General features: G+C 42.6%; 1 protein-coding gene across 1 annotated transcript in view; it reads right to left on the bottom strand.

Moving 5' to 3' along the window:
* nbeab (neurobeachin b) overlaps nucleotides 1-25,249 on the bottom strand; it is a gene marked incomplete at its 5' end in the record, with an annotated part of 383,543 nt that overhangs the window by 149,849 nt on the left and 208,445 nt on the right. The window contains 4 exons of the mRNA XM_080732091.1: nucleotides 8,626-8,792; nucleotides 11,171-11,279; nucleotides 15,845-15,909; nucleotides 20,849-20,910. Of these exons, the coding sequence (XP_080588217.1) occupies nucleotides 8,626-8,792; nucleotides 11,171-11,279; nucleotides 15,845-15,909; nucleotides 20,849-20,910 (403 nt within the window). The remainder of the gene's footprint in view (nucleotides 1-8,625; nucleotides 8,793-11,170; nucleotides 11,280-15,844; nucleotides 15,910-20,848; nucleotides 20,911-25,249) is intronic.

Below are 25,249 nucleotides of genomic sequence, written 5' to 3'. Positions count from 1 at the left end.
TGCAAGGGATAGAGTGTTCCTCCACATGTGTTATGCCCTCCTGGCTGTTCACTGTCAGGAGAGGAGACACATACAGTATGGCGACTACATGTGTATTGGAGGAGACATGTGGCTGTCTACAACCTCCGGCCGGCAGTGACTAAACATGGGGTGTTGCATGGGTTAAAAATGTAAAAACTAACAATAAATAGTAATAATAAGTATAATCATCCTATATTAAAATTGACTCCCAAATACATATGCCCATATGGTCATGTGCATATATGGGACCGACCGACTTCGAACGCGCACAGTGGCAAGGAACAATTGACCCAGTGGTTTCTGACGAGATTTCGAAAATAGATTGTGCGAAAACTGTGAAAAAGCTCGAATTTGACATTTATAGAGCACAAGACCAGTGGAGCAAAGATGTAAATGGCTTGAAAATGTTAAATGATGAAAGAATTATGATTTAGGCCAAGGGCTACCCTGAGGTCAAGATAGTTTTTAATGTAGTGGGAGGACATTTCAACTGACCTGCCATCTACCATTTTTTGCTGTATGAAAACTTTTAGCAGAGAAAAATAACAAGAACCAAAACGCTACTTGGAACAAACTAAAAGGCTAAAGAACGGTGTGCGTTGTACTTTTGATTGCTGCATGCATACTCACACCAGATCCAAACCTGCCATGTCTGCAAGGTTATATATCTGAACGAAATAAATGAGCCATGAAAGGCTGCACAATCTATCATTTACAAAGTAACTTGAAACAGAACAGTCAACTGAAATGTGCACAGGGTTCGATCACAGAAAGATGAAAGAATCACTCCGTTAAACCCAAACCAGTGCCAGTAATAGATGATGAAGCAAAATCCTATTTATTCACATAGAGGAGACTTGTGTAGGGCAGTAAAGAGGAAGTAACGGGGCATGGTGATTCAATAAAACACCATTATAGTCCTCTTAAGAGCTTCCATTGGTGACATGAATAGGGGATAATTATAATAAATACCGCCAATCAGCGACAATTCTAGTCAAAGCGGCAGTGACTGGTTTCCATCACACACACACACACACATACGGACACACATGAATACAGCAGTGGCCATGGCAGTATGTGACTTGGACACTGAACATGCACACACACACACACACACACGCACGCACGCACGCACACACGCACGCACGCACGCACGCACGCACACACTTTTCTATGGAACTCCATGAGAACAAACTGTCTTTTCTTTCCTATTCTGTTGTCCCCACAGACTGGGAGTACAGTTAACTAAATCTGTTAGGAATTTATTCACTAACCAAATATGACCCCAAGGTCGTAAATATGACCGCCAGTCAAAAACACAAAACAAGAATGTCCTGCTTATTGATCACCTGCCATTGCATCCTTTCCTGTATATGAATAGGGGGAATCCCTCCACACATTTGACAAACATTCTATCACACAAAGCAACAAAAAGCTTATTTTACTCAGACAGTCCTTTGATTAAATTAAAATGGAAACAGCACATGTGAATCTAAAGATAGAGATTCCAGCTGTCATGAAAATCATCAGGGAACCATCACAGACAAATAAGTGGTGGGGGGAAACCATGAAAACAATGTCTGTCAACCAGTGCATTCTTTTTGGTCACCCTTGTATGCCACATTCTTCTGTGACAAAGGAAAATAAAAACGTACATCAAAAAGTGGTAACTGGAAGCCAGATGGCGATGAATATTTTTTGCAAGGCTCTCCATTTAAAGTAAACCATTGAGTGAGACAAAAGTAAGTAATAATTAAATACGTTTATATTTACCTCCCCAACAACCCTCTCAGGTCTGGACATGGTCATGTCCAGATTATGTACTGGTCATCTAGTGCAGTAGTTTGAAAACAGATTGTAGCCAAGCCAATGGGCAAGTTGAAATCTCAAGGCACAATTGTATTCATAGTAAAAATTACTTGGGGGAAAAAAAAAATACAAATACATAAATTCTATATAATTATGCTCAAAATAGGGATGTCATTCAGGTCATAGGAGTAAAGTGATCATTCAAAAATAAAATAAAATTCAAAACAATTCTTAACCTTTTGTAGTTCTATATATTGCAACAATAATGTGTGGCTGTCACAAAATCCAAAGTCACACCTGGACCTGTCTCACTGCACACTATTTGGAAACCACTGGTTGTGTGATATGACGCTGGTCGACACCATGATCAGATTAACACTGAGGGCTGGAAATGGTAAAGAGGGCTTTCATCTGGGCAGTTCCCTCATTTCTTATCATCACTAAACTCAACACTGTTGCATACTGTACAAGGGAATGCTGTGCCAAGACGATTCTGTTAAGAGTGCAGGATCTTTGAGGAGTGACTACTGGACCAGTGATAAAGGAATAAAAAACTAAAACAAACTAAATGTGGGTTCATGTGGAGTAATGAACAGGGGCATCACAAGGGGGGGGAAGTGGGACTGAGTTACTAGGGCCCAAGGTGGAGGGGCCTTAATTATTTTATACTTTAGCTATTGAAAAATAGCAGATATACTGTAGAAGCTCACAGCGCAGCACCGAGTGCCTCGCTGCGAGCTTGTAGATCTGCTATTTTTGAAAAGTCATGAAAATGTGGGCAAATATTTGAATATATGTACTTTTTAAGCAAACATTTGTAACTTAAATTTTGCTTCTGGGGGGTCTCTGGAACTAAAAATGTTGAGATGGGGGTCCGTGGCCAAATACATATCATTTTGCGGGTCCTTCACATGAAAATATTTGAGCACCACGGACATAGAAACTTACGTTTTTCAAAAAACCTTAGAAGGATTTGAAATATTCAGACGCCGCACAAATGTTCATGATTTTTCAAAAACAGCAGATCTACAAGCTCGCAGAGTGGCACCTGTGAGCTTGTATAGCTGCTATTTTTCAATAGTTAAAGCACAAAATGTGAGTGAATCCTTGAACCCAGGGCCCCGAATTTGGTGTGACACCCCTGGTAATGAAGATGCAGGAAGGTGATCAAAGGAGGGATGAAGAAGCGTACTGTGGGTGGATGAACACTCCCTGGCTTGCCAGCGGTTGTGGATCCTCCATCTTTCATCAGAAATGGGGCACAGTCAAGCGATGCCCAGCTCAATTTCTTCCGCACTGAAATTGATGATTGTGTGAATGGGCCTCTTTCCAGACATAATTAGCAGAGTTTGCAAGGTTAAGAGTGCCTCAAGGGAAGAGAGGCTGGTGTAAGGTCAAGAGCAACTGTGAAATGGACAGAACATAACGTCCACTTACAGTTGGAACAAAGAGTCTCTGGGTTTAACGCGTTTTGAAACAACATGCCATTGAATGAATCCATAATAAACACAAGCTGTAACACTGCAGTGTCGTTTCCTATTCTATTCTATTGGTGCCTCATCACACAATGGTGGCTCTTGCTGAAAACTACTGATTTACAGTAAAAAGCAAACAAATATTCTTGACAACTGACACTGTTGTGGAACAAAATATTAAGCGTTAACCAGCAGGTGGATGAAAAGTAAATGACAAGAATAAGCACTACACAAGTAGAATTTTACTGGGATTGCTATTAAAGATTGAAATAACATTTCTTTCTTCAATATCATGCAAGATCATCCTGTGTACAGTAGTAGGACAGCAGAAAGGCATCCACGCACTGAATGTCATAGAGAATCATATTCGAAATGCCCTGCAATTTATCTTCAAGCCAAACCCAGAGACCTCGGTCTACCACTGTCCCTTAGAGGGTCATCAGACCCACAGCCCACAGAGGCTTTTAACCCTGTCCCAGGCAATGTTCCAAAGACCTCAGCTCTGGATGCCTAGTATTAGAATTGATAACCCTTTCAAACAAGACCTAAGACTATGGTCAGACTGTGAGTAAAAGGCTCACTCCATCACAAAGTTATTATCCACAGGGAAGATTGTTACCATTCATCACACGTGAGAGATGAAACTCACTGTTAGCCAAGGGAAACGGCTGTTTCACTGCCTCCCCGCAGATCAATATATGCCACCATTCTCCTCTCTCCCGCTCTGCTACAAAAAAAGTAATTATACAGGAGAAACGTTGACAATCAATAGATCAGTCGGGTTAGGTTAAGGTCTGCGGTGGGGGGGGGCCTGGGGTGATGGGCTCCCCTCTCTGTCAGCTGTCAGTGATGTTGCTGATGTCATCAGAGACACCTGCACGGGAACAAAAGGAGCTCTGTCTTCTTCGGCCCTTTTTACATTTCTGTTGGGGTGGCCGTGTCAGGACAATTAGCACCCGTGAAGTGGTGATGCATTAATGGAGAGGTGTACGACACACAAGAGAGCAAGAGTACGGAAGTGAGAGTGGAAAACGTGTTAGCACAAGTTGCGTTAAGATGTTAGCGGGAGTGTGTTACTACGGCTTATAGTGCTTGTAATGACAGTATGTAGCCGTGTTTACACAAAGCCTTTTATTACACAATTCTAAGCAGGCTAATAAGCCCCATCAGTAGAAATATGCCTCATGTAACCACCATAAGCTGACCCATTTTGAACTAATGTAATTAAGTTTGAAAGGGGTATTTTAAACCTCTTATATTAGTCTCAAATGTGTCATGTTAACGCTCCGAAAGAGTACATATCACTAGATCACTGGGATGTTTTGAGTATAACATTGTCCAAAAATCTATAGAAATTAAAATGTATTTTTTCTAAATTATTTTAGGTAATTTGATACTGAGTGTCATGCCTGACGAAGACCCTCTCATGGGTCGAAACGTTGCCTAATAAAATCCCCCTGGGAGCTACAGACGGTGTGCTGGCTTTCTTCTATCTCTAATTTGATACTGAGGCAACATAATACATGTAATAATTGTTACTTATTTTGCTAAGAAGAAAAAGTCATACTGTAGCAAGTGTTTTAGCATAGCTGAAATAGGGCATAAAGCAGTCTTTATGTCTTGAAAGTTATTATTCCTCGATGAATTCATCAGCCTCGCCTTGACGTCTCCTTTCACTTCAGACGAGGCTGAACTTTATAATCCACTGGCAGGGTTCAGAGGTCAACAGCAGAGGGGACCAGAGGCCAGGGAAAATCACTCTCTCCCTGGAAAAATGTCTGACATCCAATTTTCAACTTGATTTATCAGTGTAAAGCTAAAATTGATAGTGTGTCATTATTGGGCAGAGAGCTGTCTTGGAAAGCTGTATCAAAGCCTCCTCATTTTGATTTAGCGCGGCGGATCAATACAACCCTATACTGTTTCAATTTGAGGAGTATTGATTTTCTTATGCCGACTCAATACGGGGGACATTCATCATCAGCCAAGCATATAGTATGATCTCGCGGGCATCCATAGGGTCTGATCTGTTTATTCCTCACTCAGGTCACATGACTGCAAAGCTTTAGAGCCACATGGAGAATATCTCTTTGTCACCGCTGTAGTGTTATGTGTCTGAAATACAATCACTCACACACCATTCGCCACAATGAACACAACAGTGTGACAGGGGAGGGGGGTTTAGCGTCGCTGCTAATAATCTGCAGATGTTTGTTATGCAGCCTGTGCTGCTGCTCATGGCCTGCCACTTCTATTGCTGCTCAAAAGACCTGGCCAGTCAGGTGGCTTTATAAATCTGAACACCTCGAATAAAGGGGACAAATACATGCTTTGCAGGGGGGGAAAAAAAGAGGAAAAATGCTTAAACATAAACATAAGCAATCACTGTTTTGCTGCTCCTTGCATGAGAAGAATTGTGTTTATACTATACAGTATTCTAAGAAAATGATCAATATCCTATAGCATGTCTCCAGGCAGAACGTAGGAGTAAAAAGGAAAGCAATTTCAGTGCATAGGGTCAAAACAAACACTAACAACTGAAGTTACACATGCATGCACGCACACTTGTGTGCGTGTTTACATGCACTCCCACTCCCACACACACACACACACACACACACACACACACACACACACACACACACACACACACACACACACACACACACACACCATGGGCAGTCACAAATAACAGACAGCCACCTCAGGATGCTTGAGGGCTTTATATTTTACAAGAGCAGCATAAATGGGAAAGTTAATGTAGCATTGAATAAGACTAAGCCGCTGAACTGCAACACTGCCTTGAGCTTGAGAGCATATTGCATCATTTTTCTTCCCCAGCAGGTTACCATTAAATTTGAATTTGTTGGAAGTTTTGTGGTATCATTTACAATGCACCCACGCTCAATAATCTTTTGTTTCAATGCAAATGCTACGCCTCTGAGAAGGTTTCTATAAATATTTGAATAAGGGCTCTGAATCCAATCCAGTATATTTTGTCATGGTTACTTCAGCTAAGGTTTTGTCAGTTTTATGAGTACCCACCACAGTATCTGAAAGCAGAATATTTTCAGACACAATTCAAATAATCATAAATGTAACAATACTGTATTAATAATACATAACTGATCAGATTAAAAAAATGGGATTGGATATCATCTGTCATCTCAGAAACATAGTATGCTTGTTGCTACTGTAATAATAATAATATCTCAAATTTATATCGCGTTTTTCCCATACGCAAAGTACCCAAAGACGCTTTACATGGGGGCAAGAAAAAAAAAACTTTATTAGAGAAAAAAAAACATGAAGACTAAAAGATAAAACCATTAAAAACATTAAAGATAAAAAGGACTGCCAGCCCATGATATAGTTTGATCAAGTCTAACGGTTAAATCTAGCGTATCACAAAGCATGTAGCGAAATAGCTGAGCTTAAATTACTCCCAGACGGATCAAATTACTCCATGAAAAGAGAGACAATAAACACATCCATGCATGATGCGTTGTTTTGAATGGCAAATCTTTGAAGAGATATACTGCAAATGTAAGCAGTAAAATATAACAAAAAATGAATTACACACCAGTTTATATATTTTTCTTGACATTAGTAAACAATGGTTAAGAGACGTAAGACATAACACAAGTCCAGTTCTAGAGAGTACAGTTAGACATCTGCATTATATTTTTCAAAATGTAATAAAGCCAAAGCTACCGTGTCAGCAAGGAGGCAAAATTTGTTTTGGCAAATCAGCAGGAGCGGTTTCTCTAATCATGTGTGGAACGTCTTTCAAGCTCTGTCTTCATCATAACAGCTTCCAGCTCATATTTTAAAAGTATTTGGCTGAATATCAACTAATTTTCTTTTGAAAAAGTATTGAGTATCACAACAATGTCTCACTACATCACTACTACCAAGCAGCAGTAAAGACCTCCCAAGTTTGCCTTTTGCCCTAACGTATGTTCTATTATAAAAAGAATACATGAAATACTGTAAAGTCATCTTCTGCACCATTAATCGTATAGCATGTGTAGTATTTTTAGCACCAGCTATGACAATCAACTCCCAATCCCAATACTCAACTGTTATTTTCTTTAAGACTGTCTTTACTGAGAGCTTTGTGTGTAGCAGAGTGGTTGGAGGGGGGCGAGGCAGCCAGTTATTTTAACAGGACCCATGGGGAAGGCTGCAACTACCACCAGGTGCTGTGTTGTGTGACTGAGAGGGTCAGTGAGAGCCTGGATAACACAGCAGAACCCCCCCACCACCACGGGCGTCACAACGGGGGGAAAGTGGGACTGAGTTGCTAGGGCCAAGGTGGAGGGGCCTTAAATATTTAGCTATTGGAAAATAGCAGAGCTTGTAGATTAGCTATTTTTGAAAAGTCATGAAAACGTGTGCAAATCTTTGAATATTTTTTAAGCGAACATTTGTAACTTAAATTTTGCTTCTGGGGGGTCCCTGGAACGAAATATTTTGAGATGGGAAACATAGTTTAAAAAAAAAGACTTTTCAAATTTTCACAGTTTAAAAAATAGCAGATCTACAAGCCTGCAACGCGGCACACTATTTTTCAATAGTTAAAGCACAAAATAATGCGTTCCCAGTCTAAATGGGTTAAACCCCCTCCCCATATGAAGAACATTCATGGGGGGCCCGCAGTGAATTCTTGTACCCAGGGCCCAGAATTTGGTGCGACACCCCTGACCACCACCACCCCCAACTCCCCCTTCCCCCAATCGTCTCCTTCCACCCCGGCCTGTCGGACCACAGGCCAATCAACTGTCCCCTGGGGATTAAGCCACCACAGTGTAATTGAGTTTGCTGACCCAATAGCTGACCCTATTGGATCCTGGGAAAATGACATTAACCGGTGGTCCTATCTCATTGCTGTCTCCTGTGGCGCGCAGGTAACTTTTGTCCTCTGGGCTAGACCTAGCATGGACCAGCCACTGTCCCGAGCAGGCCCTCGCTTGTCACATATTCGTCTGAGCGTGGTCTTCGCAGGCCCTAGTGGGACGTGTTGCCGGAGATAGTATAATATAAAGGATACAGAGAATTCTGCCAGTTTGCAATGGGAAAACTTCAAACACTGAAGGCGGCGGCACCAGCAATGTAATACGACAGAAGAGCTGTGTCAATAACCACCAATCATAGACTTGTTGTTTATCTCATCCTTTCATGAGGCGGTGGAAAGTGCATCGTTAAATGAAAAAAATGACACATACAGACACTAATGTACTAAATGACGCGCACGCGTGCGTGCGTGCGTGCGTGCGTGCGTGCGTGGAAGGGGTGGCTTGTTGGTGAAGATGTTTACCTGTGGGCCAGGTTCCCCCATGCACCATGCTTGTTGGTGAGGATGTTGACGATCTTCTGTTTCAGCTGGTTGGCCGTCACATGGTCTCTGTGTTTGGCAGCGCTGATGAGGTGATCACAGATCCTCTCTTCTTCCTTTCTGTCTGCAGCGTACTGGGCACAGTTGGACTGCATTGACATGAAGAAAGACAAAACAGAGAAAAACTCGCTGGGTTGAGCGTGCCATTGCCAATGCAAATTGCATTGGACATTGTACAAATAACATTTGAAATTGTTTTACTTGCATAAAGCCAGGGGGATATATATCCTCTAATGGGACATTTGTCACCCAGAGAAATGTTATGGCTTCATTCAACACACTTGAGTGCATAAAGATATTAGTGGACAGCTGAGAGATATATTTCAGCTCCCTTGGAGGAGTGTAGTAAATCATGGCGAGCACATGAAGGTCCAGGCCCAGTCTCTAACTGTGGACAGATGAGGTTCCCTGTATGCACTGTGCATTGGCGCTATTAGCAGACAGAAATGAAAATATTCTTAATTGATCCACATATAATGCAATCTTTCATGGCTTGTAGAGATATCAGATATCATACATAATGCAATTTCCAGCTGCATCCATATCTGAAGAAATGCACTCCATGCGTGCTGTGATTAAAATTCATGATTTCAAGAGGTCATCCATAATAGTCTAAATAGTGTTGTGATTAAATGTCTACAGCAGAATGGAAAGGGTAAGGAATATGCATTAAAATGACAAAAATGATATTGCATAGATAGGAATTTGTGGATTGATATTGGATTTAAAAATAATTTTCAGTGCAGCTCTCTAAGTATTCCAGGTGGCTAAAAGTAATCTAGATGAGCACATCAGACCTCACCTCCGCTGCTAAAACAAGATTGTCTTACCATGCTGCCCTGGGGGAGATCCCCTGCTAATATTCAAAATCTAATTTGCTAACAGAAGCTGGAAGTTAATTGAATTTCCTGCCTTAAATTTGAATTCTGTCAGATAGTATACCTCAACATATTCTTCATATGGCAGATAACTCAATCTCTGCTTGTCATCTCACGTTACCATGTGATGCTCTGACAAATATCAAACGTTATTTATCACTTTAAAGGATTTGAAGCTTCGCCCTGACACCAACTTAATTGTAAAAATGTCTTATCTGCCTCCCGAATCTTCCATCTTGGAGAGGGGGTAATAAAGTAGCGTCAGGCCTCGATGAAAAGTGTTGGCTGTCTGGTGTTGGCAGACAGAACGGATGAGGCCAGGTACAATCCCCCCCTTCTCCTGACATTGCATATCTAGCCGTCTCTTCCAGTTTATCTAGCAGGTCAAGGATCCTCAAGAACTGTATATCAAGCAGGTGTTTGAGGATGGCTGCTTTTCCCTGATAAGAAACTCATCACTCCTTACAAAGCTGCTAACATAGGTGGCGGAAGTGTGTGTGTGTGTGTGAGTGTGTGTGTGTGTGTGTGTGTGTGTGTGTGTGTGTGTGTGTGTGTGTGTGTGTGTGTGTGTGTGTGTGTGTGTGTGTGTGCGGACTGTGCACACGTGACTGTGTGCGTGCGTGTGAGCATGCGCATGTGTGTGTGACTGAGAGTGTGTATGAGGTATACATTACACATGCACACACACAATTGTGTTCTTATGTGCCACCAACTTCAAATGAACTATCAGTGACACTTACTGACTGTAGACATTTTCTTGATATCTGACCCTATAACAGTGATAAAAGGATGCATGTGTCTCACCTGCCTATTTCCCAGAATGGCTTAATCGTAATTAAAGTACTTTCTGTCAGGAAGTGTTACGTTTTTGTTGTTATTGTTGCTGTTTTTGCTTTGTTAATTCTTATTATCTGCCATCGGATTCACAAACTTAAAAGCTTAAATACTCATCAGCAGAATTAATGCAATTTAGGGAATGATTAAAAGAGTGCTGTTCTTCATGGTGTGACATGGAAGTGGTTTGATGCTGGAGATAAATGCAGTCTCAGGAGGTCATTCCATAAATGGGTGAGCTTACAAGTAAATCCCAAGTTAAAACGCACTGGAGTACCATTTCACTTCCCATTATTAAAATCATTAGGACTCGGAGGGAGTGGAGGCTAATCCTCCACAAGGATAAGATTAACCAGTGACACACAGTACAATTACTATTCATTATAACAGGATCCCCTTTAGAGGACATTAGCACAGTGACGCAGTATTCTACTTCCATGCCAGATGTTACGATTTTAATTCCTAGATGCAGTATTCAGTAAAAAGGTGCGACATGTTACATGTATGATGATGATTGAACTTTTGTTTAATATTTCTGTTAATCATAGCAATTTACACAATGCTGTACCCCCTCCAACTGTATATACAGTCCCCTTCTCCAACAGTATTTATTATATTTTGACACTTGCTTTGGCAAAACGTATGTTTTCTCATGCCAATAAAGCTCCTTTGAATTGAAATTGAATTGCAATCCTCTGTTCTCGTTTCTAACTCATTTTGAGATGGAAATACAACACTGCATGAATGAACTGTACCTCAAACTCAGCATGTTTGTGGACATCCTCTGCCCGCTGTCTGTTCAGGATAAACTCGGCTTCATTGGCAACCCGTACTATGTGGTCCTTCATAGCATGGCAGAGCAACCTTTAATAGCACAGAAACAATTGAATGCAACAGTATACATGTCACAAATGCATGATATATTAATCAAAGGGTATTATAAGATATGTATTAGTTAGCATCTACAGTGCCATCATGGTACCACTAAGCAAAGCACCTTGGGTTAAAGTGGCTGTGGTGTGTAAGGCTAATGCAACATTCTGGCAACTGGGAGAGGAGACGAGTAATCAGCATCATTTGTCTGTATTATGCAGCAAGGCTGTAGGTCAGTGACAGATCCTTCTGTAGCATTAAGGAGGGAATGGGGTGTCATTAGAGCACTGAAGCACGTCTGGCACATGCCTGATTGACTGTGGATCGCTCTCCGCTGACCAGAACGTCGACCCAGCCCCCATATTGCTGACAACTCGGGCCATAGACCACATCTTCCATGGCTGATTCCGGGGGCCCATGCCCATACTTACATTTAAATTCCAATTTCTTTAATAATTGAATACACCCTGGCTATTGTGTGGAGATTATATGCCATTTTACACATCATTAGGCCAGCTTTGTTTTAATTAAAGAGGCTCTGTTCCTCTCCAGTGCTTGATACAGACTGTAATTTCCCTTATGTCCCAAGGAGAGGCAGTAATCCCGAAGCTGCAATCATCAGCTGCTGCAGCCTTTAACTGTTGACAAGCAGTCATTTATAGATAGACCTTCACAGCTGGAAAAGAAAGGCTGAAAACACTGAGGATTTGAAACCAACAGAGTGGCCGAAGTGCCGTTTATAGTGGGAACAATCGTTCCCCAATTTACAACTTTGTGTATATAAAGAATGTCAAATCCCACCCACAGTAGTACTATGACTGACAGTACTAATAGAAAATGGACTAAAATAAATTAATAAATATATCATAAGGCCTAACAAGGGACTGTAAATACCATTTCTATGTTTTGCCTAACTTGCGTCTGTCTGTCTGTCTGTCTAACACTTTGGTACCAAGTAAATATTTACTGCCTAGATTGCCTTGGACTTTGCTGTGCACATTCATATTCCCTGGAGGATGATAAACCCTACTGATATTGGTGACATCAAATCATGGTCTTTTTATACAAGTCCAAATCAAATCAAAGTTTGTGGCAGAGCTACAAAGTGTTTTTCACATCGATTATCCAAAAGAGGGCATGGCAGAGTGCGTGACCTTGACCTATCAAAAATGGGTTATACTTATAATTTGAAATGAATGTAGGCTACTGTACTGTAATATGACATTTTCAGATTGTCTTGGGGGCAAGGAAGACTAAGTTTAAATGTTACACATTGTTATAACCTCCCCAGCCCACATGTCACACCTTGTGGGGCGTCACAGACTTGCCAGTTGACCCCCCCAGGCCAATGCCAACGCCTGCTTCTGCTGCTGATTCACTGGTTGACCTTAGTTGGAACATGCCCACTTTGTCAAATGTTTATTACGCTCGTCTACTGTACACCAATATGACGAAATCTTATTTTATTGTAGAAATATGAAATCAAGCCTTTCCCAAAAGGGAAGGTGGCTGTGAACATGGCTCTGCAAACCATTAAGAACAAGCTGCATCGATAGATAGATGGATAGATGGATAACACAATACATTGACAATACTACACAACTCCGCTCTTACAGAGAGGAAAATAAAATAGGCATGGCACTTTTACTGCGCCCATTTCCTATTTTGAGATGTTTTAGACCAACTAATGAGAGCACAGCGATAAGGCAATGTCAGTCTGTCAGTTCAAACCACTTCACGTCACGTGGGTTGTAAGGAACTACTGTAGGACATTAAGACTCTGAGCCCAAGTATTGTGAGCCTAAACTGTTGCTGTGGATCTGTGTCCCTGATGTTGCTGTGTGAAATTGTGATGTGACAAACGAAGTTGAAAATACAAAGTGCTGAGTGACACATGCAAGTTAGGCGGCTCATCTGTCTACAAGCAGGAAGAAATATGGTTGTGAAAACATTTGAGATTGACAGTTTGATGTGAGGTTCCTGAGCCTGTCGTGTTGCACTGTACGGACCTGCAGACTGTCAGTCATCATATGAAACACGCCCCATGCAAGATCAACGGTTGTGATTGGCCCAAGCCAGATCGTCTGGAAATCTGTCTGAATGGGAGGGGGGCCAGATTTATCTGCCAGAGCAAATAAAAAAAAAATAGCTGGCAGTTTCTTCTGCTTCTGAGGTTTGTACCGTCAGTAAAGTAAAATTTAACACATGCATGGTTGGGCATACTGTATACCACTGTTTCCCAAACACTGGGTCGGGACACATTTGTGGGTCGCGGACACATGGGTCCCTTAATTTTTCCCATTCCCAAGAATGGGAAAAATTATAGATCTGCTGTTTTCACTAGTTTGGGTCCCGGGCAAATGTCTAATTTAAATTTTGGGTCACAAGCTAAAAAGTTTGGGAACCAGTGCTGTATACAGTATTTGAGAGGGCAACACAATGGGGCATGTTGATACTCTCTTCTGCAATAAAAATGTGCAGCTGAAAAAAGGCAACTTCCCAGAGACAGGCAGCTACTCTACAGGGCTGGTGTTTGGCATAATTTGTTGGTGTTTGAAAAGAGGCTGAGAGCCTCATATCATTATCTGTTCCAAACACTCACCAAGATGCCTTTCAAGACACTGTGTTATCGGTTTCCACTGCTTTTGGGGAAACTTCAGAACCAAGAACATCTTCCCACTCTGTGGAAGAGTACTATTACATCCATTCTCTTTTGGGAAATGTTGAATATCTGATATGTTTGATAATGTAACGATGCGCCAGTGGTCCGGGCACCAGGATCATTGTAGCCTGTAGTGTGACGCATGTTCGAGTCCCGATCCCGACGATCTTTGCTGCGTGTCACTCCCCATCGTTCTCTACCCATCTCCTGTCAACATACCGTACTATAATATCAATAAAGGCATAAAAAGCCCCAAAATAAATCTTAAAAACAACTAGCCTACAGCCCCTTGGTGTGAAGCAGACAGACGCTTGTTGACGCCCATTTGTGATGTAAATCGCATCACAGGACAAAGCCGCCTACAGGCCAAAATTTGGGGAAATATTTTAAACATTTGGGGATTATGAGAAGTAGAGACACATTTGAAGGTGATAAAGTTGATGTTGGGCAAGGTACATGCGTTATTGATTTTTGTATTATGTTTTTTAGACAATTGAACAACTGCTGAACGTGGAGTTACAGATGGAAACACACACAAACACACAAACACACAAACACACGGGGCGATTCTAATTAAGGTTGTGGGATGAATAACAATTTAATAAAATAAAAAAATATCTAATGTGAACTATTTGTTGAAATAATAAATAGGGCTTAAGTGGTTAAGAAAACAAAATGAACCCTGCCATTAATAATTAAGTAAAGGGAAAGAACTCAATGTATTACACTGAACTGGCCACTTTTGGCATGTTTGAAAGCTGTTATGGAACTAGTAAATGGCAATGTCAAGGAACAGAGGACCCAGAGCATACTATTGTTTTGTGTACAGTATAGAATGTCATTAATGTGTATGTCAACGGCTCATTAGGACCTTGCAGGGGAGATGGAGGAGAGTTAATAGAAACTTTCTAATTCTAGAACTGTCGTTGCTGTAACTGTAGTTAGATTGAGCAGATTAGAGTGTTGAGAAATATAGGATGAATAAGTGATCTGGACATCGCTGTGTGGCTGATCAAAGCCTAATTTATGCTGCACGCTGAAAATAGCTGATCGACAAGCTCACAACGCATCCGAGACAAGTGGTGTAAAGTAACTAAGTACATTTACTCAAGTACAGCACTTAAGTACAATTTTGAGTTACTTTTACTCCACTTAGTGCCACAGAGTATGAATTGGGCCAAAGCTCCACTGCAGCCATCGGGAGTCGCGTCATGTGTGCGTGTTCCCTTTTTAATCAATGAATGGGTGCTCCATTGCCGGTGCTGCGCTGCGTTGGGTGGCGAGGTCCAACCTCAAAATTCTCCCGATTCATTTTTTCACGCCGTCTGCCGCTGACGTGACGCCCGATGGCTGCAGTGGAGCATTGGCCTGAGACTGCTTGTTCCAGGGCCAGCAGGCCGGGGACAGACTGGGTTCTGGGCTGGCTAGAGAGGCTGGGCATTGAATCAGTTGGGCCAGATGGGTCAGCAGATGGACAAGGAGGCTGCACTGCCCCTGATCTGCTCCACAGAACAGTCCAGGTCTGGTCAGGCTCAGAGAAAGAGAACGATGGAGGGACAGAGAAAAACACAAAGAAAGGAACTGAGATGGACGGGACATGCAGGCATATGGCAGAAGGCAGAGACGGGTATTAGATGAGGGTGACTACACTCGTGTGGATTTTCTAATTACAATATTATTTACCTCTACCCCCCTAAGTGTAGTGCATGGGCAAAAGGTTTCTGACTAATCTATGCCCTGATGTGGCCCAAATTAACTTCTTAAGCTGCCATGGAAAACCCAAAGAGATGACCTATTGATATAAATTAAAAATATAATGATGTAATGATAAATACAGGACGGCGCTTAATAATCAATCACCTTATGGGATGCTATGCATTGAATGGATACCTACCGCCCTTCGTTGATTAGCTCGATGAAGGCGAGGCCAGCATTCTTCTGTATGGAGTTTTGCCATTCCTATAACACAAGAGGTTTGCTGGGATTGTTAATCACAGTACACAGCCTTTTGTCTGTCAGAGTGTAAACCGTTAAACATAAAAAACATACCTCATTACATGTTAATGAGCAATGTTAGAAGTGGGTTATAAAAGTCATATCACTGCACCTCATTTTCTATTTAATACAAATCTTGCGGAGGCAATAAAGAAAGAATAACAGTAATAAAAACACTTATGGAACAGTTTCTCTGGAAGTACTGCAATTTGCAACAATATTTTGAGAGCAAAACACTCCGAAAAATGGTACAAGACCGCAAGTTAAACACACACACACACACGCGCGCGCACGCACACGCGCGCGCGCGCGCACGCACACGCACGCGCACACACACACACACGCACACACACAAAAATTCCCCCTTCATCCAATACGCCAACACATGGAAAGAAGCAGAAGCTGCCACCCAGTCAGCCTCCACAACACTTTGAGATCATATCGTGGCTGTTTGTCAGAAACCGTATCTATAGCAGATCTACAAGCTCGTTTTTTGATTAAAACAAAACCTTTCTTGTTACAGTAGAAGGTTAAAGCTCTAATATTCTGATATAGTGTGTTTGTTCAGTCACAGGGGTCTCCCTGTCTCTCCAGCTCTTTAATAAACAGAAAATACATTTTCAGGTTGGTGCCAAAATGTCTTAATCTTTAATTCATTAAGTTTAACAGTTTTGGATAAACAAGGTTTCTCTCCGACAGCGACATGTGATGATTATAAAACAATGAAACGCAGTTCTAAGAAATAAGCAATGATTATGAAAGCACTGCACTGTATGCAAGATGTGACCGTCCTTTTCTACGCTCCGCGTGAAAAAAGATCTGTAAACACAGGAGAGAGGTAATTGAGGGATGAAACTGTATCCTCTCCTTTAAACAGAGCCATTTCCTCTGTCCCTTACAGTGACAGATGACTGAGCGGGGCTCATCGGGCGGTGTGTGAGCAGTCAGTGCAGTGTGCCTGGAAGGGATCTGAGTGCCGGGCCACGGTGCCAACACTTGCTCTCTCACAACACACTCTGGAAATGATTAAAAAGCCGTTTGAGAGCGCCTTTCACTGTGGGAAATTCAGCTCTCCTGTGCCCTCGCTGAGGTGCAAATGGAAGAGAAAACAGAGAAGGCCGGTGCGGTTCAAACGGAAGAGGGGGGGGGGGTTTTAGAAAGGAAAAGGAAGAAAGGTTTCCAGTTCTACCAGCAACCTCAGTGTCAGGGATATAACTAATTGCCGGGAGATTTTGGTGTTTTTGGAGACTTTGAACAGAACTTTACATTTTAAATTCAACAATTATTCTCGTAAGTACAAACTACCAAGAAAAGCAGGGGTGTAGGCGTTTCCAAATGGTTCCAATATTGGCCAAACAGTATGTGATGTTCACTATAGAAGGAAACCCAGATTAGGTGAGGACGGACATTTATTTGCATGCAGTACCAGAATAACTGAAACCGACATTATTCATCAGTATGTATTTCCTGTGCATGGTTGTCATGCCTGACACATACTGGTTCATGGAATACATGAAGAGCACAATACCTGACCCGCACGGTGCGTTTAAGTCAGTGCGATGGCGCTGACACAGTGCCGAGCATCTGGTCTCCAAATGTTCCCCGTGACCCCCCTCTCCCCGCTACAGTATCCGCTCGGAATAAGCTGTTCTTGATTTGGACAGGGATCATGTACAGCCCGTCTTCTGAGGGTCTGCTTGCACCGCACTCACGTGACAAAAATAAATACGGAAATCAAAGCAGATGTGAGAGTTTGGCGATGCCAGGAAAATGACATCAGGTCGGAGGGGGTAGCGCTTGAACTGTTCCGATCTGCTCTCTCTCTCTCTCTCTCTTTCTCTCTCCTTCTCTCTCTCTCTCTCTCTCTCTCTCTCTCTCTCTCTCTCTCTCTCTCTTTCTATCTCCCTCTCTCTCTCTCGTTGGTGATGCTTGGTGCTTCAGAAGGGTTTCTTTCTTTCTTTTTTTCCCCTGGAGAACAGAGCCCCCGAAAAGGCTGCCTGTGATTGCAGGGATTTAGAAGTCCACCGTTGTCCGTTTGAGGAGAAGTAGGCCTGACATGCACCTCCAGAAGAAAGTAATTTGATCCTGTGTGTAAATGTGGACCATACCATGAGAACACACCTCTGGTTATGAGAGGTTCGTTGAGGTGCTTCGATAAGAAAAGTTGACATTGGTGGTAATCCCCAACACTTTGTGAGATGCTGATGGGGATTAATTGATGATACACAGTAGGTTCAGCCCGGGTCATGGTTATTGTCTCCACCAGCCGAAGGCTGAGGGAGAGTATGTTTTCCCCTCCGTCCGTCCGTCCGTCCGTCCGTCCGTCCGTGCGTGCGTGCGTCCGTGCGTCCTCGCAGTTTGTGAGCAGCTAATCTCAGTCACCGTTGGCCCGATCGCTGCCAAACTGAGCACACACACTCCCTGGATGCCAATCTAGAACCTCTGCTCCACATTTTTCAAATCAGCCTCATGGTGGCGCTATAACAGGCCGATTTGTGTGGCCTGGTTGTTACCAGCTAATCTCCGGCGCCGTTGGCCCGATCGCTGCCAAACTGAGCACACACACTCCCTGGATGCTAATTCAGAACCTCTGCCCCACATTTTTAAATCATCCTCATGGTGGCGCTATAACAGGCCGATTTGTGTGGCCTGGTGGAGACCTGTGCTCGGAAGAGCACTGCTTCTAGTTCCATTCATGTTTTAAGTCAAAACAAACCGAGTTCAAATACAAGGAGGTTTTTAGTTTCTATTTATGAGCCTATAAGAGAGCGCATCCTAACCATCCTGGAGAACACAGAGCATAGCATTTTAGATTCTCTCTCGTCCTCCTTTCCCGTGCTTCAGCGGGGTACCAAGTATTTGCGGTGTCTCAATCCAACCTGTCAGTGCACAGGAGTTTTCCCTTTTATCTGCTCAGCTATGGTCTGAACTACACGCCACATCTGGAGGCCTTCCATCAGTAAATCTTTGTGGCTCCACTCTGGATCCCCCCTGTATGTTTAAGCTGTTACAAGAAACAGAGCTGCTTGACCTTTTCATTCAGCTTCCCAGACTGAGGAGAGACAGCCAGTGTCTGCGGCCCGGCCACACCAATGATCGCTGTGATTAGTATGCATAAATAAGTTAAAGGAAGATCATTAGCGCCGATTTATTCATAAAAGTGACAGGTCACAAAACAGAGACGGGCTAAAGGTCAGTTAAGTGGTCACCGTGCTGTCTTAAAATATTATTATTGAGACATGTGAGTAGGCACAGTGAAGTTGGCATTTTATAGTGATGTCAGCTAAGGCTTGTTCGGTTATTCAAATGGCTTGCGTTGCTTTTTTTTAAAAGCAAGGGGGTCTATGAAATCAAATACACTAAGTAACTGACACTCGTTTTCATGCCAGGATACATTTTAAACTTGATAAATGTTCAGGCGAGAAGTAATTTAAACCCTACCGATGTTGTGAGGATACGGTTGCTGTACATGTAATGAAATACACCCTGATAGCGATAACCTTTCTGTTATTCTAAAACAGGTTGTCTTGTGGCTAGATTAGCCAACAGTTTAACTGTACCCATTACCGCTACTGTGGTGTTAGCGCCTGAAGCCATAGCTCATCTAGAAGGTTCTGGGTTCTGGGAGGACAGTGGGGGCATGGGTCCAGTTTCAAACCCTCTCTGTCTGATCGATATCTCGGCCCAGGTTTCATCCCCGGAGCCCCTAATGGCAGGACCCACTGGAGCCACAGTAATGCTATCTGTGAGATGGGGGGGCGGTGGACTCGGGACTTTAGCAGCATGCTGACGCTCTCATCTGCAATAAATCCTGCAGCTGAAAAAAGGCAACTTCCCAGAGACACGCAGCTACTCCACAGCCAGCAGAGAAGCACTAAAAGAACAGGAATTACACCCCCTTTTAAGATCCTTCCAAAGAACAGAGTCACTCACCACTTGCAGACCCATTTCTGCGAGGGGAGGGAGTGCTCCTTAATCTCGGCCCGCTAATAACAAATGCATGCATATGTGGGCTGTTGAGCTCCCCGCTGGAGCGAGCTTTGGACTGGAGATATACCATGGAGCACAGAGAGTGGCAATCCACCTCCTCGGGGCTGTGGCCCTGCAGTCTGGATCCACAAAGAGGCACCAAGTAATGGCTTCCTTATGGGCTCCCAACACAAGACTGATGGGCTGACAGAAGGTATGTTAAATATCTCCTGTTCTAACTGCTACATTGGGGCTTTGACCTTCTCTAAAACAAGGGCTTAACAAGAGATTGGAAGGGTCAGCTCTGGGGTGATCAGTCACTGGCAGCTTTGCATGAGGTGGGGCTGATTCTCTAAAGGAGGGCTTGGGATTAAGGCTCTGGGGTGTAGTGAGAAAGTCACTGGATTCTCAGCTCAGTGCAGATGTCGTCATTTCTGGACGTTTTCTTTGACAGGAGGAACTGATATGTAATATTACTTACTATAAGTCCTTGAATTTGGCTTAAGGGTAAAAAAAAAAGCTTTCATTTTGTGTGTGTGTGTGTGTGTGTGTGTGTGTGTGTGTGTGTGTGTGTGTGTGTGTGTGTGTGTGTGTGTGTGTGTATGTGTGTGTGTGTGTGTGTGTGTGTGTGTGTGTGTGTGTGTGTGTGTGTGTGTGTGTGTGTGTGTGTGTGTGTGTGTGTGTTCGATGGCTGTAGCTTTGTGGGAAGATACTTTTCTTTTCGCAGAAATTGATGTCTTTTCAGGAGTCAAAGACGAGTTCCATGAACCAGATCACTGTCCATGTCCAATTTGCTTGATCTGCCCTATGATATGACTCCTTATTAAAGGTTTGCATTACAATGAACAGAAATATGAGAGACAGAGAGAGACAGAGACAGACAAACAGACACAGAGAGATAAAGGTTCCCAGAAATAAGTATAAAAGTTCTAACCTGAGAGCAGAGCAGCATAACCAGCTCCACCACAGAGGTGCTGGACTTCATGCAGACCAGACCTGTGAAGGACAGAGCACACAGATATAATCATACATAATCTAATTAGATATACTGGTATTTCAGTGTAATATCCATTTCTAGCTATCTCTGCAAAGGCAAAGAGGAAGATTATGTTCTTTGTTTGTCTGCAGCTAATCTTGCAAAACACTAGACTGATCAGTGGCAACTTTCTGTGCACGCTGCCAGTATAGGCCAAGAAAGCAACTGCACCAAATATGCTGTCAGGTCATATACTGTACGTACATGATGACTATATACACATGATATACATATACACATGTCTGATGTCATAGACTGGCCAGTGGCCACTCCTCCTGGCAAAGATACTCCACCGAGCACATTAACCTGTTTTCTTATTATTGAATGGATGTGCAAACAAGAATGTACTAATTTTGATGTTGTATAAGTAGAAAGATGTACTTGAAACATGACGTGTAATGTGCTCGAATGGTGTAGTTTGATCTCTATGGTCAAAGTGTGCTGTAATAGCTTGTGGTAATAAGCTAATGATGAAAGGAACAGGAATGCACAGTTACTACCATAAAAGACAAATGATCTCTTTATGGATCAGTGAATTTAATTATGATTCCTAAAACGAATTAACTTGATTCAAAACATATTGGACAATGAAGGGAACAGCATTTGTTCTCCTTTTTATACAGTATGCGTCTGCACAGAATAGTGCAATATATCAAGTATACACACATGTATACATATTCAAATCTGCATTAACATGCGTAAAATAACGTGTGTGTGTGTGTGTGTGTGTGTGTGTGTGTGTGTGTGTGTGTGTGTCTTGAATAGAACACACACACACACACACACACACACACACACACACACACACACACACACACACACACACACACACACACACACACACACACACACACACACACACACAGACACAGTAGAACAGTTGACAAGCATTCACAGCTTCTCCCATAATGTCTATTCTATAGACAGTGAAAGCTCACAGTTTACTAAAGTGAAGAGATAATTTTGCTGAAAAGATGGCCCAAACAATTAATGATGCAGTCATTAACAGAGGGAGGGGTAGAGAACGCTGGGGACAGACTGGCATAGTCTCTGTGATGAAGACATTGTCAGTCAGAGGAGACGAGAATTATTGAGAATAGTTTATATATTTTATATATGAGTAACGTTTTTCCAAGAGGACGTAACGCATATGGAGGAACACACTATTCACAGTTCCACACCCCACAGGTGGAGAGTTCCGACTTTCCGACGTGCAGCTTTCCCAACTCTAATTCGGGGTAATGCTTTTCAGAAGATGCGAGAGACGTCATTTTTTGTTGCTGAACCCGACCTTTCTGATGAAAAGTTTGGTGGTCAGAGACAGTATGGACAGGCCTTTAAGTTAAGGCATAATAGCTGGACGCCTACTTTAGACAATCAAAATAGAGCCCCTAGTCTCTACAGTGGTGGGTGGGAATGTATGTGTCTGAAAGAATTGTTGGACATCTTATGTACTGCATAGTGTGTAATGAGGGATTATACATAAAAGTCGTGCTATACATATATAACAAATAGTGTGCTTTTCCTAACCTGATATAGTTGCATTTACAGTACAATGCTTAAGCAAGTTAAGCTTCCTGTAAATCTTAAGATGACTTAATATAATAACCTCACAAGACTTGACATGCTTACAGTGATCAGCCACTGTGCACAAGTACAGTACATATAGTAATGTAGCTACAGTTTTATAACAGCCAAAAAGTCTGAACTTATTATATTAACTTACAACATCTATTTGAACTGCACTTGTGAATACCAAAATACAGCATGTAAAGTATTCAGACCACTGAATGGAGACAAGATCTCTCTATCTCTTTTGATGATGACGATGTCTCTACAAGTCTACATCCATCTCTATTCATGAGAGGGAATCTGTCAGAGGCGGCGTGTGGTAAATTCTCTGGGAGGATGTGACCCCTCTCTTGTCCACAGAGTGCCTGTACTGACCCCTTGTTATAGCAGTGACACGCAGAGCCATAAGTCAGTCCGGTCTGACACAGGAGTCAGGTGGCCGGCTGACCCTGGCCATGCGCTGGTAGACAAACTAAATGCAGTTCTATTCAAACACGGCCCTGCCATTCCCTTCCTGTAAACAGGCGCAGGGTTAAAGCACGGGTGAATGTGGTATTGTGGGGCAATGCGCCGGCAGGCTGGGCCACTCAGGGGGCAGCAAGAGGCAAGGCAGCGGACGTCACAACAGTGGTAGTGTTCGCGCAAGGCCTCGGCACCAACTCCAAGTGCACGACTCGGGGTGCACTCAGTATAATTGCCGCAGTGACCACATGTCTGAAGGGGGGTGAAGAAGTGGGGTGAAGAAAGGGGGCCACAGGGGCCATGGGGGTCTTGACCCCTGGCAATCTAAGGAGTGATGGATGGTTGGTAATTACTGGTAAATGGAGCGCCTTTGCACTTCAGCCCAGTATTTCAACTGTAACCCTGGGAAGAGCCCAGAGGAAAGGAAGTCAAAGAAAAGGGTGCAAAAGCATCCTCTTTTCTGCCATGTTAATGAAGTTCATTGCCGCCAAAACTGATTTTGATAGTTGTGTGGAGTTCTTTTAACCACTTATAACCTGGAGTCACCTGATTATAGGCATAACATTTAATAAAAATAAACAAATAAATAATAATAACAAAGTATAAATCAAGCAAATCAAGTGGTTAAAGACGCAGTGAAATGCAAAATACGTTTTTCACACTTTTAGAGCATATCTGTAGTGATACTATCTGTAGTCATAAGACTAGATTAAAACGAAAATTTAGTACAGCCCCTAAACGAAAACGTCATGCGTGATGTCATACATCGACTCTACTTAATAATTCATAAGGTCAGAATGATTGACAGGTGCCGGTGTCAATCAACTTCAACTACTTCAACTTCAGCTACTCCCCACAAGCCACTGTTCACTCCACTGGTTCGCATGGCTCCCCCCTTCCCCCGCCTCCCCGTTCGTCCTCTCCGCACAGCAGAGCGCTGGCCTACCTCCGGTTTCATCACAAGCCGCGGTCAATGTCTCACCTCCTATGAACACAAATTGTTTCCGTAGCCTCTGCCTTGTTACAGTCTATGGGAGCGACGCTGAGTGTCAAAGTGTCGATCAGTGAGCCCGCCTGTCTTTACATATTAATGTCTTCAATGAGTTACTTTTTGACCGTCTACTTTTTGACCGTCAATCACATTCCTACCAGCACCACGTCCCGCCTTCCTGTCCCATTTAACTAGGAATTGCGTCACCATATGGAAGTGTAACAAGTGGAGCACTTCTGTTGCAGTGCTTTAAGTGAATGGTGCAATCTGGTTATTTCACGAACCTGCATATACTGCAACAACTAATCGATTATATGATCAAGAACCAAAAATATGTCCTGATTTTTTTTTATTAAACATTTGAATTTAAAATAGTACTGTTACCCTTTAGCAAATACTTTGTACTTTTTATAATCAAATCCTGCATATGTGTATACTGTACACACAGGGGTTAGCTTAGCTTAGTTGGCTGGAAATTAAGCCACTTCCCTGGAATCTGCTGCTCCTATTAATGGCCCAGTAGATGTTGCTATTTCACCTTCTACTGGTGGCAAGACATTTGTATCTCAATGTTATCTCTATGAGGGTTTTGGAGAATTTTACATCAACATGATATGAGTTTAGTAAATTATGGTCACATTAATATTAATTCACTCTATTAATAATGAAGTAGGCTATATTTCTAGGATGTCTAGTGAAGACCTGCCCTCCAGCCAATAGCATTCATTTGATTCATTTCCGTGTTCATTTCTAAGCTATCGCTGAAAAATAGGCTTCATTTACGGTCTGTAGTAGGGACGTGCAGGGAATGTTAGAGAGGCAGGGGCTGAAATTTCAAAAAGGGCCTTTTGGAGAGGCAGGGGCTGAAATTTCAAAAAGGGCCTTTTGGTGAAAATATTGAAAATAGCAGACCTCCAAGCTCACAACGCATTGCGCTGCGACGCGTTGTGAGCTTGGAGGTCGGCTATTTTCAGTACTTGTCTTGATACCACACTAAACTAAGCATTAAAAAGAAAATACTGCAGATGTGGTGTAACGGCATGGATTTCTACACAGTGAGGGCAATTCTTTCAACATAAGATGATGCATTCAAGTTCAGGAGAGTTTGGACAAGGAAATTCTCTTGAATGCCGGGTTCAGCTACTGTATGGCATGATAAAGGGGGCGTTTGCATTTCTTTCACCATAGTAAAAACTGCATTCATGGTCTGGAGAGAGGGCACTTTTTACAGACGGATAAAAGGGCAGGGGCTCAAGCCCCCTTTTGTGTACGTG

Source organism: Nannobrachium achirus (genome assembly GCF_963921795.1).
Source record: "Nannobrachium achirus genome assembly, chromosome: 8".
In the NCBI taxonomy this organism is placed as follows: Eukaryota; Metazoa; Chordata; class Actinopteri; order Myctophiformes; family Myctophidae; genus Nannobrachium; species Nannobrachium achirus.
Note: the sequence above shows the minus strand (reverse complement) of the source record. Positions and strands in the feature narration are given on the sequence as shown.